This window comes from Netta rufina (assembly GCF_964035555.1).
Source record: "Netta rufina genome assembly, chromosome: W".
NCBI lineage: Eukaryota > Metazoa > Chordata > Aves > Anseriformes > Anatidae > Netta > Netta rufina.
In genome coordinates, this window is record NC_140139.1 from 11098163 (window position 1) to 11113251 (window position 15089).

At 39.4% G+C, this 15089-nt stretch overlaps 1 protein-coding gene across 4 annotated transcripts in view; it reads left to right on the forward strand.

Annotated features, from left to right (window-relative positions):
• LOC311220786 (nipped-B-like protein) overlaps nt 1-15089 on the forward strand; it is a 194445-nt gene that overhangs the window by 129477 nt on the left and 49879 nt on the right. For all 4 annotated transcript variants that reach the window (XM_084304368.1, XM_084304367.1, XM_084304369.1 and 1 more), the window contains one exon: nt 1245-2732. In XM_084304368.1, coding sequence (XP_084160494.1) covers nt 1245-2732 — 1488 coding nt within the window. The remainder of the gene's footprint in view (nt 1-1244; nt 2733-15089) is intronic.

The window sequence follows — 15089 nt, forward strand, 5'->3', positions numbered from 1 at the left end:
GTAAGGCACCACAAATCTAGACACCAAATAAGTTATTTTTCTCGTATTCTATTTGTGGTCTAGACATTTTGACAATTGATCTCCTGAATTTCTAGCCTATGTTTAGTCATTCCTTAGACTTAAAATCATATTCCCTGATTACAGAAAAGATAATTATTTATTTGTTAAACAAATTACACAACGATAGTTGACAAATTAGAATATAAGCCTTACTGCAAGTAGGACTTTACATTTTAATGGCATTAATTAATTTTAGTTTAGAATACCATATTGGTAATATAAATAGCTTGTAGTTTAAATGGACAGAACATATTCTTTTTGATATTTCAGTGTGCTTCTCGTTTCTATGAATTCTACCAAATTACAAGGTGTGTGTAATTGGCTCACCTTTTATTTTTCTGTATTCTACTCTTAATTTTTTTTTAGTACAAACTGAAAGGGTTATTGCAGAGTCAAGATGTTGACATTGCATAATTTTATCACTGAACTTTTTTCATCCATGAAAAGTTTTATGGTTGCAAAGGGAAATTACTCAAGATTTTAAGTGTATAGAGAGGCCCCCCACCTGATACATATGTATTATGGTATAGACTCCAGCTCTTGGTATACTGCTCTGCTTTAAAGAGAAGAATGGCATTTTGGAGTTAGTTCAATCATTTTTGTACATTGTTCCTGTGTTCCCTGGCAGTAATATGCATGATGTCCAACTGATGCACTGAACCATATAGAGAGAACCTCTGTCTTAATTGTTGCAGATAATTGCTTATATTATATAATAAAGGAGGCTAAATCTGCAGAGGAGAATCTTTTACAGTAGTATTAATCATTTAACAAACAGTTAAGAAGGTGCACCTTCAGTGTCTTTGCAGATTTTTGCTTCAGCCTTAAATTGTTTGTTTTCTCATTATATATTGCAGCTGCTTTATTAGATGTTTCTCTTAGGAATTTTACAGGGACTTATGATTTGATTTTGACCATGTGTTTTGAAGGTGCTTTTTTTTTTTTTTAAACGATTAATTGGCACCTGTGGTAGACTAACAATGAACAATAGTCTATGAATATATTAAAAAGTATTAGCTAGAGAAGTTCTATTCTTGCTTTTAAATTGAATAAGTTTTGCTGTTTGTGCACATACATGCTGAGGGGGATTACTTTGTGGGTATGGAGGGGAACTGATATTTTTGATTGGACACTTAATCTCTTTCTATATTTATAATTTATGATTTTTTTTTTCCTGTTTGCAGATAAGCCTCTGAAGAAGCGAAAACAAGAAAACAAACCACAGGAGGCTGGGGGTACTACCGGAGGAAATAGACCAACTTCTCAGGAGACAGGTTCTGCAGGAAATGGGGCAAGGCCAGCGTTGATGGTTAGTATTGATCTTCAGCAAGCAGGAAGAGCGGACTCTCAGGCAACAGTAACTCAGGATTTGGATGCCTTCAAAAAAAATGAAGAAATTAAGCAGTATAATGACGGGTTTGTGTATGTTCCCCAGGAAGACACTGTTGGAGTTCTTAAACTTGAAAACCATCCTGAGATTTTTAGGAAAAAGGCAGACTTTGAGGGTCAAAAGACAGATATCCAGCAAAATGAAAACAGACAAACGGAATTTGAGCAAAATGAGAACAGAAGGTTGGAAAGTACACACAATGAAAACAAACAGGTAGAAACTAAATATGAAAGCAAACAAACAGAGCTGAAACAAAATGAGAACAGACAGACAGAGTCAAAACAAAATGAGAGCAGGCAAATGGAGATGAAACAAAATGAAGGAAAACAAAATAATGGCAAACAGGAAATAAGGCAGAGGCCTGAAACGCCAAAACAGAAGAGCGAAGGCAGGCCTGAAACACCAAAACATAGACATGATAATAGGAGAGACTCGAGTAAACCGTTGTCAGATAAGAAAATTGAAATACCTAGGCAAAAACCAGATGTGAAATCTGATACTTCAAGGATAAAATCTGAAAGTAGATCAGATCCAGCAAAACAAAGGCCTGATGGGCGTTCGGTTTCTGATACACTGAGGCGTGACCATGATAGCTTTAAACAAAGATCTGAGGACAGGGGGGAGTCAGAGAGATACAGAGGGGATCCATCCAAGATTAGAAGGCCTGAGTATTTGAGATCTTCAAACAAAAATGAATATGATTCTAAGCATGGTATTAAACCTGATGTTTCAAAAACTGAGAAATTTGAAAGGAAACATAGACATGAGTCTGGTGAATCAAGGGAAAGGTTTTCTTCCGGGGATCAGAAATCAAGACCTGACAGCCCTCGTATTAAACAGGAAGGTAGAGGAGATTTTAGTAAATCAAGACCTGAAAAAACTGGTTTTAAATCACCCAACAGCAAGGATGAACGAAGGACAGATGGTAATAAGAGTAAACTTGATAGCAATAAAGCACATGCTGAGAATAAAGCAGAGTTTCCCAGTTACTTGTTGGGGGCAAGATCTGGTGCATTGAAACATTTTGTCATTCCAAAAATCAAGCGTGATAAAGATGGCAATGTCACTCAGGAGTCAAGGAAAACTGAATATAAAGGTGAACAGAAGGATAAAATAGAGAAGATTGGGCTAGCTGAAGATCTAAATAAAGGCGCTAAACCTGTAGTTGTCCTTCAGAAACTTTCTTTGGATGATGTGCAGAAATTTATTAAGGATAGAGAAGATAAATCAAGGGGCTCGTGTTTTAAACCTAACAAGAACAAGTCATCCAAATCTAATAAAGGTAAGACTATTTTTGTTAATTGTACACTCCTGTTCTTTTAGTTTGCTATTCCTGTGGTTAGAAATTAAACACAAATGTTTGATAGTTTATATGCTTGCTTATGTGGTGATTTCAGGGAATCAAAGTGAAACTCATCTCAGGGCTTGTTACTGGAAATCTTGAAGTGAAATGATGTATTTGTTTTGATGCAAGTACCTAATGTGGGAATACATAAGTGGTTTTAAGCTGTACTTTCTGCTACATGAGTCTAATCTGGTAATTTATCTAGTTAAATATAATGGGTATATGTATGAATTAAACTGGTTTAAGTGTGCCTATATAAGGGACGGTAACTGTTTTAACGAAATCAGTGTAACTGAAGAGGTGGAATATGCTACTTAGACAAGCCCTAAGATTCTTTTATATTTTTAATTAGGACTGAAATGTGGTTTGCCAAGAGATGTTTTGACATCATACAACAAGAACAGACTTTAAAAATACCATTTGCCTCTCTTATGCTATAAATACATCACTTTTACAGAGTCTCTACACTTCAAGCTTGTTGTGGTTTTAAACCAGCAGGCAGCTAAACACCACACTGCTATTCACTCACTCCCCCACCCTCCAGTGGGATGGGGGAGAAAAACTGAAAAGAGAAGTGCAAGAACTCATGGGCTGATATAAAGGCAGTTTAATAACAAAGGAAAAACAAGAAAGAAAAGAAGGAAAAAATAACAAATAAAATAAACAGAGCAAATGATGCACAATGAAGTTGCTCCCCACCAGTTGACCGATGCCCAGCCAGCCCCCAAGCAATGGTGCCCCCGCCAACTCCCCCCTGTTTTATTGTTCAGCATTATGCCATATGGTATGGAATATCCCTTTGTCTGGTTTGGGTCATCTGTCCTGGCTGTGTCCTCTCCCAGCTTCCTGTGCACCCCCAGCCTCCTTGCTGGCTGGGCAGTATGAAAAGCTAAAAAGTACTTGACTTAGCGTAAGCACTGTTCTGCAACAACTGAAACATCAGTGTGTTATCAACATTATTCTCATCCTAAATCCAAAATATGGCACCATACCAGCTACTTGGTAGAAAATTAACTCTATCCCAGCTGAAACCAGGACGATATCCACCCCTTATTCCATACCATCGATGTCATGCTCAGGTCTTACACTTTCCAATATATTCTCATTAATTGCCACCATTCTTTCCATCCATTGATACACAAACACATATCATCCCCTTAGTCTGTGGGCCAAACCTTTAAAATGTCCATTTAAATGTCCATTTAAAATGTTCATTAAGTTCATTTTAGTCTATGATTTTGGTCATAATGGTCCTTCTGGACAGGAAAGATGGTGAGTGGTGTTGGAGCCATCTCTGGTCACATCACTGCTGCACTTGCCTGGTTCCATCAAGATTAATTCGTCATTAATCTGGGTGACTCTTGTGGTAATACCATTGATAAGGCATATAGCAACCATAGTTGTGATGGTATATCATGCCAATTGACATATAATGCTGTATAATTCATATCATTGGGTATTCTCACCCAACATTAAATCACCTTGAGAGTACACATCAAACTTCGACATCTTTCTGCATTACTCACCAAGTGCACCCAGGTCCTTGAGAAAAAGCAATCCCACGGATGGGTTTACCTTTGCCTGAGGCAGGAATAACTCAGACTGTCTTCCCAAACATGTTTTTATGTGCACTACAGGGACATTATCCCCTTCTACAGTACATAACAGGTTTGAGTGGGCAGGGCTAGCTCAGTTGGTAGATCTCCTAGTGTTGACTAACCAGGTGGCCTTTCCTAAATGTGTATCCCAATGTTTGAATGTCCCAGCACTTATTGGTTTCAGTGTAGTCTTTAACAATCCATTACATCGTTTGATTTTCCCAGAGGCTGTTGCATGATAAGGGATGTGATATACTCACTCAGTGCCATTCTCTTTGTCCCAGGTGTCTATAAGGTTGTTTTGCAAACGAGTCCCATTGTCTGACTCAATTCTTTTTGGGGTGCCATGTCGCCATAGGACTTGCTTTTCAAGGCCCAGGATAGTGTTCCATGTGGTGGCATGGGGCATAGGATATGTTTCCAGCCATCCGGTGGTTGTTTCCACCATTGGAAGTACATGGCGCTTGCCATTGCGAGTTTGAAGGAGTGTGATGTAATCAATCTGCCAGGCCTCTCCATATTTATATTTCAGCCATCGTCCTCCATACCAAAGAGGCTTTGACCGTTTGGCTTGCTTGATTGCAGCACATGTTTCACAGTCATGAATAACCTGTGCTACAGTGTCCATGGTCAGGTCCACCCCTCGATCACGAGCCCATCTGTATGTTGCATCTCTACCTTGATGGCCTGAAGTGTCATGGGCCCATCGGGCTATAAATAATTCACCTTTATGCTGCCAGTCCAGGTCCACCTGAGCTACTTCAATCTTAGCAGCCTGATCCACCTGCTGGTTGTTTTGATGTTCTTCAGTAGCCCAATTCTTGGGCACATGAGCATCTACATGGCATACCTTTACAACCAGGTCTCTACCTGGGCAGCAATATCTTGCCACAATGCAGCAGCCCAGATGAGTTTGCCCCTGCGCTGCCAGTTGTTTTGCTTCCATTGCTGTAACCACCCCCACAGGGCATTTGCTACCATCCTTAAATCAGTGTAGAGACAGAGAACTGGCCACTTTTCTTGTTCAGCAATATCTAAAGCCAGCTGAATGGCCTTCACTTCTGCAAATTGGCTTGATTCACTTTCTCCTTCAGCAGTTTCGGCAACCTGTTGTGTAGGACTCCATAGAGCAGCCTTCCACCTCCGATGCTTTCCCACAATACGACAGGACCCTTCAGTGGACAGGGCACATTGTGTCTTATTTTCTGGTAGCTTGTTATACAGTGGGGCCTCTGCAGAACGTGTCACCTCCTTGTCTGGTGATATTCTGAAATCTTTGCCTTCTGGTCAGTCCATGATTACTTCCAAGATTCCTGGGGAACTGGGTTTTCCTATTCAAGCCTGCTGTGTGATCAATCCAACCCACTTGCTCCATGTAGCATCAGTTGCATGATGTGTAGATGGGACCCTCCCTTTGAATATCCAGCCCAGTCAAGGTGCCAAGAGGAGCTGTGCTTCAGTACCAACCACTTCTGAAGCAGCTTGAACCCTTCATACACGGCCAGTACCTCGGATCCTCTGTATCCCTGACTCCAAAACACTAGGGGTTGACCATGAGTCTGCCCTGGTTCTTTCTTCCGGAGGCTCCAGGTGGGGCCATTCTCACAAGCTGTGATGTAGAGCACGTTTTTTACATCTTGTCCTGCTCAAAAGGACCCAAGGGCTACTGCATGAAATATCCCCCGTTTAATTTGTTCAAAGGCTTGTCCTTGCTCGGGGCCCGATTTGAAATTGTTCTTCTTTCAGGTCACTTGGTAGAGTGGGTTTACAGTCAGACTGTAATTTGGAATGTGTATTCTCCAAAACCCCACGATACCTGAGAAAGCTTGTGTTTGTTTTTTTTGCTAGTTGGTGGAGACATAGCTGTTTTTTTGTTGATCACATCCATTGGGATTTGATGATGTCCATCTTGCCATTTTATTCCTAAAAACTGGATCCCTCGTGCAGGTCCTTTGACTTTATTTTGTTTTATGGTAAAACCAGCCTTCAGAAGGATTTGGACTGTTTTCTTCCCTTTCTCAAATACTTCTTCCATTGTATTGCCTTGCATTGGGCGCTAGAAGGACCACTGTGGTTTAAGCTGTTAGGCAGCTAAGCACCACATGGATGGTTGCTCACTCATCCACCCCCAGTGGGATGGGGGAGAAAATTGAAAAGGTAAGTGCCAAGAACTTATGGATTGAGATAAGGACAGTTTAATATGAAAGGGGGGGGGGGGGAAGAAGGAGGAAAGAAAAAAAAAAAAAAAAAGGAAAAAAGGCAACAAAGAATAATAAGAACAAAAAAGAATAAACAAAACAAGTGATGCACAATGCAATTGCTCACCATCTGCCTACTGATGCTCAGACAGACCCCAAGCAGAGGCAACCCTCCTGTTCAACTCCCCCAGTTTTATTTTTCAGCATGACATCACATGGCATGGAATATCCCTTTGAGCAGTTTGGTTGAGCTGTCCTGGTTCTGTCCCCTCCCAGCTCCTTGTGCACCCCCACCCTCCTCACTGGCAGGGTGGTATGAGAAACTGAAAAGTCCTTGGCTCTGTGTGAGCACTGCTCTGCAACAATTAAAATGTGTGTTATCAACGTTATTCTTGTCCTAAATTCAAAACAAGGCAACATACCAGCCCCTATGAAGAAAATTAGCTCTATCCCAGCTCTATCCCAGCTGGATCCAGGACAAGGCTGTGTGATGATAAACTTACAAAAAGGTTTTGTCTTTAGGAGACATTCAGACAATTGCTGTCTCTAGGGTCTAGTGTATGTGGAAAGAAGAAAGGAACTGGTAAACAACTGGCTGACTTATTTAAATTAGTAATGTTGAGAGGATAATATGAGATATAGCTTCTTGTTAGGTTTGATTGTTTTTCTCTTTTGCTGAGTTAATGCTTTTTTATATGATTGCTTTTCTTCAATAATTTCTTTTTGATTATAATTTTGGCTTTGTTTTCAAACTGAAGTAGATCATCTCATATTGTGAAATCAGTGTTACTCAGTGGTCAGTGTTCCTTTTATAAATTTTGTCATTTAAAGCATTTAAATTTCTTACATAGTTCTTACATAGTGTTTACAGAGCTGTCATGTCTGAAAATAGACAAAACAATTGGCAGGGGAGAGGATTTGAACTGTATACAGGATTATTTATGAATGCAATTACAGCTATCGCATTATTTATGAATGTGAGATTGAAGTGTTTTATTTCAAAGGTGATTTGATGAGAAATGATATAGAAATCCTCTTTCTGAATATATAATGGTTTATGTGCATGTGTACAGAGTGGTATTGGTATAGTTAATTTATTGGTCTAAATCTATTCTCTACTAACCTGACTGTTGAGTCTTAAAGACTGAATAATTCAAGATGAGTATTACTTTTAAAAAAAAAAAATATGTGAGCCTCCTTGTTAGATATTTACTTTTTATCCTGAAAATATGAGTATTTCCCTACATTTCTCTTACAAATCAAGTTTCGAATGTTCAGCCAGACAGATTTTGGAGAAGGTGTCTTTTGAACTTCATGTTTTTCATGTGTATTTTTAGTTTTATGTGTTTTGTCCAAGTTTCTGATAACTTATGATATATTATGCTAAATAGGTGAACTCCAGTGTCTGAAAAGGTTCATAATTCATCAAGTGATATTTTTATAAGCCAGAGTCTACTCGTCAACAACTGACTGATACAGAAAATATCCATGCGATTTCCAGTGTCCTCACTCCAATTAAAAGAAATACTATTCACTGTTTTACTCTGTGCTATTTTTAGTTATAAACATTTTAATGGACTAGGAAATGTAATTTTCATAAGCATTCTTTATTTAGTTCATCTTATATTTCTTAATAAAGTATAACATCTTTTCTAGTGTTGCCTTTAGCATTACTATTACATTTCTTCTCCCATCTCTCATATTTCATGTAGCTTAGTACATTTTGATTTTTCTTTCCTTATCTGCTTGTATTTCTTGCCCTTTGGTTTTCCTGTCATCCATCCATCTTTCAATAAAACGTCTTCTTCTGGCCTTATCACATTCAACATCATTGCTGTGATTTAGCTTAAATCCAATTTAAAATAGGGTTAGTTCAAAACACAATTCCTGCTTCTAGGAATATTTTATGCTATTATAAAATCATTTTTGATTCTGTGCTGCTTAGCTGTGGGCAGTTATGACCTCTGCTACATCATGGGATTTATTCAGTTGCTGTGTCCAGATTCTTCTTTGACCAACCAACCTGGCTGGGTCTCATTTCTCAAAGCCAGAGCTGAGGACTGGAATATAAACAAGGAGGCTGAACCTCTCATTTTATTAGCCAGAGTCTGGGAACCTTCCCTTTGTGCCAGTACTGGGGTAGATGAGGAAAAATGATTTTGAAATATGTGTTCAAGCAGGTTCTAAGGAATGATACAGGATATGCTTCCTCTTCCTCCTGCCAAATCTATTGCCGCAGAGACTCCTGTGGGCACAGTCCCTTGGGCAGTGGTGCTGAGGGGTTTGAGTCTCCATCCTCTTGAGGGGGTACACATGCAGCTGCACCCATGCATCTTGTTCCTCAAGAGTTATCCCTTCATGAATGTAGTCAAAAGGTGAGGTTAAGGGGCTTGATAGAGGGTTTATATATATTATAGCTGTATACCCTTCCACAAACTTTAAGGTAGAGTGGGAGAGGAGCAATGAAAGCCACAGAAGTAAACGGACTATTACTTGGATTATTTTTGGTCAGTATTTATCTTGGCTGTGTGTTTTTCAGCTAACGATATGGTATTGAGATAAAAGTCAAACTTCTTTCTTATGAGTCTTATGTGTCTTCCCCATGCCTTAAATTCCTCTTTGAGAAAAGAACTGCCATTGCCTTGTGATTCCCCTTCCATTCTTGAAACTTGTCCAGGGCACAGAATTATTTGGAGGAGTATGAAGCCAGTGGACAAGGGACTTGCATCACCAAGGACTCAGTGCACAATATAAACAACATACAGGAGCATTTTAAGGGAAAATGCAGTGGAAAGGGTATTGTTAAATTTGCACACTGAGGTATATTTCAAATTTGGAGTTTGTTTTTTTAAAATGTTTTTGAATCTTGATGGCTGGTTAGTTCATAGGAAATCACACCAAAATGTAAACTGTACATCTGTTTTCTCTAGTTTGGAAAGTAAAAATAAATGATTACTGACAAGGTAACAGTTTATTAGTGTTGGTTTTAATTTAATGGCATGAACAGCCTTTCTGATTCTGAAAAGCTGACCTATGCTAGTTTGAAGTTTTTGTATGGGTGGCACTGATTGTTGTGTCAAAATATAGTTGCTGTCCATATCGAATGGATCCAATAAAAGTCCAAAAGTATTACTGCCGTTAAAGATAACAAAAAATGTTTCTATAAATACATCAACACAAAAAGGAGGACTAAGGAGAATCTCCATCCTTTACTGGATGCGGGGGGAAACTTAGTTACAAGAGATGAGGAAAAGGCGGAGGTGCTCAATGCCTTCTTTGCCTCAGTCTTTAGCGGCAATACCGGATGTTCTCTGGATACTCAGTACCCTGAGCTGGTGGAAGGGGATGGGGAGCAGGATGTGGCCCTCACTATCCATGAAGAACTGGTTGGTGACCTGCTACGGCACTTAGATGTGCACAAGTCGATGGGGCCGGATGGGATCCACCCAAGGGTACTGAGGGAACTGGCAGAGGAGCTGGCCAAGCCACTATCCATCATTTATCAACAGTCCTGGCTATCAGGGGAGGTTCCAATCGACTGGCGGCTAGCAAACGTGACGCCCATCTACAAGAAGGGCCGGAGGGCAGACCCGGGAAACTACAGGCCTGTCAGTTTGACCTCAGTGCCAGGAAAGCTCATGGAGCAGATCCTCCTGAGAGTCATCATGCAGCACTTGCAGGGCAAGCAGGCGATCAGGCCCAGTCAGCATGGCTTTATGAAAGGCAGGTCATGCCTGACGAACCTGATCTCCTTCTATGACAGAGTGACGCGCTGGGTGGATGAGGGAAAGGCTGTGGATGTGGTCTACCTTGACTTCAGCAAGGCTTTTGACACCGTCTCCCACAGCATTCTCCTCAAGAAACTGGCTGCTCTTGGCTTGGACTGGCGCACGCTTCGTTGGGTTAGAAACTGGCTGGATAGCCGGGCCCAAAGAGTCGTGGTGAATGGAGTCAAGTCCAGTTGGAGGCCAGTCACTAGTGGCGTCCCCCAGGGCTCGGTGCTGGGGCCGGTCCTCTTTAATATCTTCATCGATGATCTGGACGAGGGCATCGAGTGCACCCTCAGTAAGTTCGCAGATGACACCAAGTTAGGTGCGTGTGTCGATCTGCTTGAGGGTAGGAAAGCTCTGCAGGAGGATCTGGATAGGCTGCACCGATGGGCTGAGGTCAACTGCATGAAGTTCAACAGGGCCAAGTGCCGGGTCCTGCACCTGGGGCGCAATAACCCCAAGCAGAGCTACAGGCTGGGAGAGGAATGGTTGGAGAGCTGCCTGGTGGAGAAGGACCTGGGAGTGATGGTGGATAGTCGGCTGAATATGAGCCAGCAGTGTGCTCAGGTAGCCAAGAAGGCCAACGGCATCCTGGCTTGTATCAGGAACAGCGTGACCAGCAGGGCTAGGGAGGTGATCGTCCCCCTGTACTCAGCTCTGGTGAGGCCGCACCTCGAGTCCAGTGTTCAGTTTTGGGCCCCTCGCTACAAGAAGGACATCGAGGTGCTTGAGCGGGTCCAGAGAAGGGCGACAAAGCTGGTGAGGGGCCTGGAGAACAAGTCCTATGAGGAGCGGCTGAGGGAGCTGGGCTTGTTCAGCCTGGAGAAGAGGAGGCTCAGGGGTGACCTTATCGCTCTTTTTAGGTACCTCAAGGGAGGCTGTAGCGAGGTGGGGGTTGGCCTGTTCTCCCACGTGCCTGGTGACAGGACGAGGGGGAATGGGCTTAAGTTGAGCCAGGGGAGTTTTAGGTTAGATGTTAGGAAGAACTTCTTCACTGAAAGGGTTGTGAGGCACTGGAACAGGCTGCCCAGGGAAGTGGTGGAGTCACCATCCCTGGAAGTCTTCAAAAGACGTTTAGATGTAGAGCTTAGGGATATGGTTTAGTGGAGGGCTGTTAGCGTTAGGTTGGAGGTTGGACTCGATGACCTTGAGGTCTCTTCCAACCTAGAAAATTCTGTGATTCTGTGATTCTGTCCATAATGTTATTACTTTTTTTCCCCCCTCCTTCCTCTTCAACCTCTCTTGAAGGCAGTCTGGTAATGGATGTATCTATCTGAATCAGGGAGATCTACTTGACTTGCAAATTCAAGGCAAAGTGAGCTTGGATACTTCTAACGATTTGATTTTAGAAAACATTAGCTAAAGTTAAAGGCCGTTCTACAAACTTGAAACCAAACATCAAGTTATGAACAAAAAGCAGTGCTTTACTTTTGAATCATATCCATGCCTTTCCATTTTTTAAGCCATATGTAAAGAAGGGAAAAATTATATTCACTAAGTATTTGTAGAACTCTTTCTACTATATGTGGAAAACATACGGGGGTGGGGGTGGGGTGTAGAGGGAGGGAGTTATTCCTTTGACCACAACAGTTTTTCAGAAAGCCTAGTTTCTGGGGGCATTCTTATTACATTCTTATTATCTTGTAGACTAACTTTTTGGTAAAGTTACTTTCTCCTTTGCTATTTAAAAAGCCACACAAACTAGAGGCAAATGCAGCTGATTGAAGTGGAAGCAGGAACAGGAGGTACCAAGTATTAGAAAATATATCAAACAAATTGAAAAAGTGTAGGTGATCATACATGTTTTTGTAGATACTTTCATGGGGTTTTATGTTATATATTCTTTTAATAATTTTTGAAAAGGATCTTGTAAACTGAAAAGGCGTGTTTTTTACAGCCTAATGTTTGTTGCTGTGTGACACAATTCTTGTGATAAACTGGATTCTCTTAAGTATTTCTTTACTACTATGAATAAGTACATTTATAATAAAATATGGAGCTGTAAAAGAATGAATTTAGTAAGATGTTTCTAGTGAAGATTGGATGGTCCTTATTCAACATAACATAAATAGTAAAGTAAAATAAATATAAACTCTTGACTCTCCTGCAGTATATAATATCCTTGAATTCAAAAAAGGATGTGCAGTCCTTTTCCACGTATATCAGAATTGTTGATACACACATAGTCATGCATAACTGCATGAGTAAAACTCTTTAGATTTGGTTATTTATAATCTTCAGCACCTAAGGAAACATGTAGCAGTCTTGTTCCAGGGAACATTGTGATAGATACAAAATCTTTAAAGATGGCTTATAGAGAACTTTACAATAATTCAATTTTTTCTCTTTTCTACTATTCCCTTCTCAAATAAAGAATTACTTACATATTTTCTAATAAACAGAATAAAGGGGAAGCTTATACTATCACATGAAATATTTGTAACTGGAGAAAGTGCAGTTCAATCAATTAGTTGAATTTAGCATTGAAAAACGTAAAAACAAAAAAAAAAAAAAAACACAAAAAAAAACACAAACAAACTTGGGACTTCTGAGAAAGAAATGGTTATTTTTCCAAATATTTAAAGTACTTGCATTTTTTTTTTTTTGATGTCTAATTAAGCTGGTAGCAATTGACTTATTTTTAAAGATTGAGTATTGTTCTACCCTAGGAACAAAATCAATAAGGAAAGCAAGAATAGATATTCCTAGGAGATAGGAGAGTAGTAGCCTGTGGTTTCTGTTTATCGTTTAGGGTTTTTTGTTTGTTTTTAATGGTTTTCTTAGTTAAAATAAATCACTATTCATCTTTCATAGACATTTTTTTGTGCACAGTGTAAGCAAAATAAAGAACAAATTGTTCTAGTAGTTCCTCAAAGCAATGATCATGACCTTATTCATGAAACATCATGAAACATTCAGACATAGTTTTGAAATTGAGTAGGTGTCTTCAGTCATGGAACTCTTGCCAAGCTGGATATACAATCCATTACTGATTTGTTTCCTTTTCTCATTTCCTCTCCAAGTGATCTAACTAATTATTCTGTTTTTAAATTTACTTTTCATAATAGATTCGGAAAGGCTTAAATATATATTTGTAGAAAATACTCTTGTTGGTGTATGTGCATATGGCTTTTAAACATCTATATGAATCTTACTGCAGCTTTTGTTTCTTTACTTATAGCTGGTTTTTGCAGTGTCTTTGGCCAGATTTCCTGTAGGTTTTATGCTCTGTGAGTAGTTGCACTGACTTCAATGAATTTACCCATAGTGCTTAAAATTGAGCATTTGTGTTAGGAGAACCAGGTTCTGAGGCCCTTTGGTGAATGGTCTGTGCCTGTGGAAATTGTCTTAAAATACATAAATACAATTTTCCCTCTTGTCTGGGGCTGGATGTAAGCTAACTCTCCTCAGATGCTGCATATGTATACAAAGGGACATGGACACTTAGCATGGGGACGCCACTGCTCAAACACATTTGTGCAACCTCCAGATTAGACCTGGCTGACATCCAGTCAGCTGGTAGTACGCACAAACTATTCTGTCTGTGCTGGCATACTTCTTATCTTCAGTCAAGTGCCTAGCAAGCAAGGAATAACCACACTGTGAAATGTTTTGTAGCATTTTTGAAAACAATATTGAGAATTTAGGTACCTTTGACAGGAGGTGAATATCTAAGGATTGCAATTTAAAGCAAATGACCATGGTGTGGGGGAAGCAGGCACAACTTTCCTTGTCTATTCTAAAGATATTTCCCTACCTCGTTTCAAAAATGTTCAAAGTAATCAATATTTTAAATTCAAACTTCTTTTTTTAAAATGCACTTAAGTGAGATGACTTCCTTGAACATACTTGAGAATTATAAAAAAATAATTTTGATTACTAGTTTCATTGTTTATAGGCAACTTTGGATGTAGAGAGATGTGAAACCAGAAATATATGAAATCTGTTTTTTTTTTTTTTTGTTGTTTGTTTTTTTTTTTAATGTATTGCTGGAAATTATTTTCTAATATTAAGATTATTCTAATTCCAGCTAAATGTGTTTAAAAATATGGGGGAAGACTAAGACTGGATTAGGAGGTGGGATGTTACTGTAATAATTGAAATAAATTTTAGAAAGTTATGTTACTGATGTAGTGAATGCAATTAAAAAGTAAATCTAGAAAATATATATACATATCAATATACATATTTCATTGATATAGCACAATTGGCAGGTGATTTCTTATGTATCTAAATAATAGAGTATACCTTGGGGAAGGAGAGAGAAGCGCTTGTGACAGAGGTATTTATTTTGTTGGAAAAAGGTTAACAATTCAGTCCACTAGTCTTCAAATCTGTGCAGTAAGGCTCTTTGATAAATAATAAGACATCAAATAACAATAAAATTTCACTGTAAATCTCCTTTGTGCTGACTGCATACGTGTCTAATATCAGTTTCAAAATGTGATGAGAATGGTGCAATGTTGTCTGTTTACTTCAGTGGAAAAGAAACCTGATGTGGTCCAGCTTGCTGTTTTTCTATATTAAACAAAAAATCTTTCTTTCAACTTTGTTTTGTAGCAAAATCAAGCAAAAATGTGGGTTGCATTAAAAAAAAAAGAAAAAAAAAGCTATTAGTAGGAGGTAAGAAATCACCCGAGACAGAGTTTGGGATGTCAATGATTTGGCTTATATTTAGGGATAAGAACCTGGAGATTCTGCCACAGATTGTCCCTACATATTGGAAAA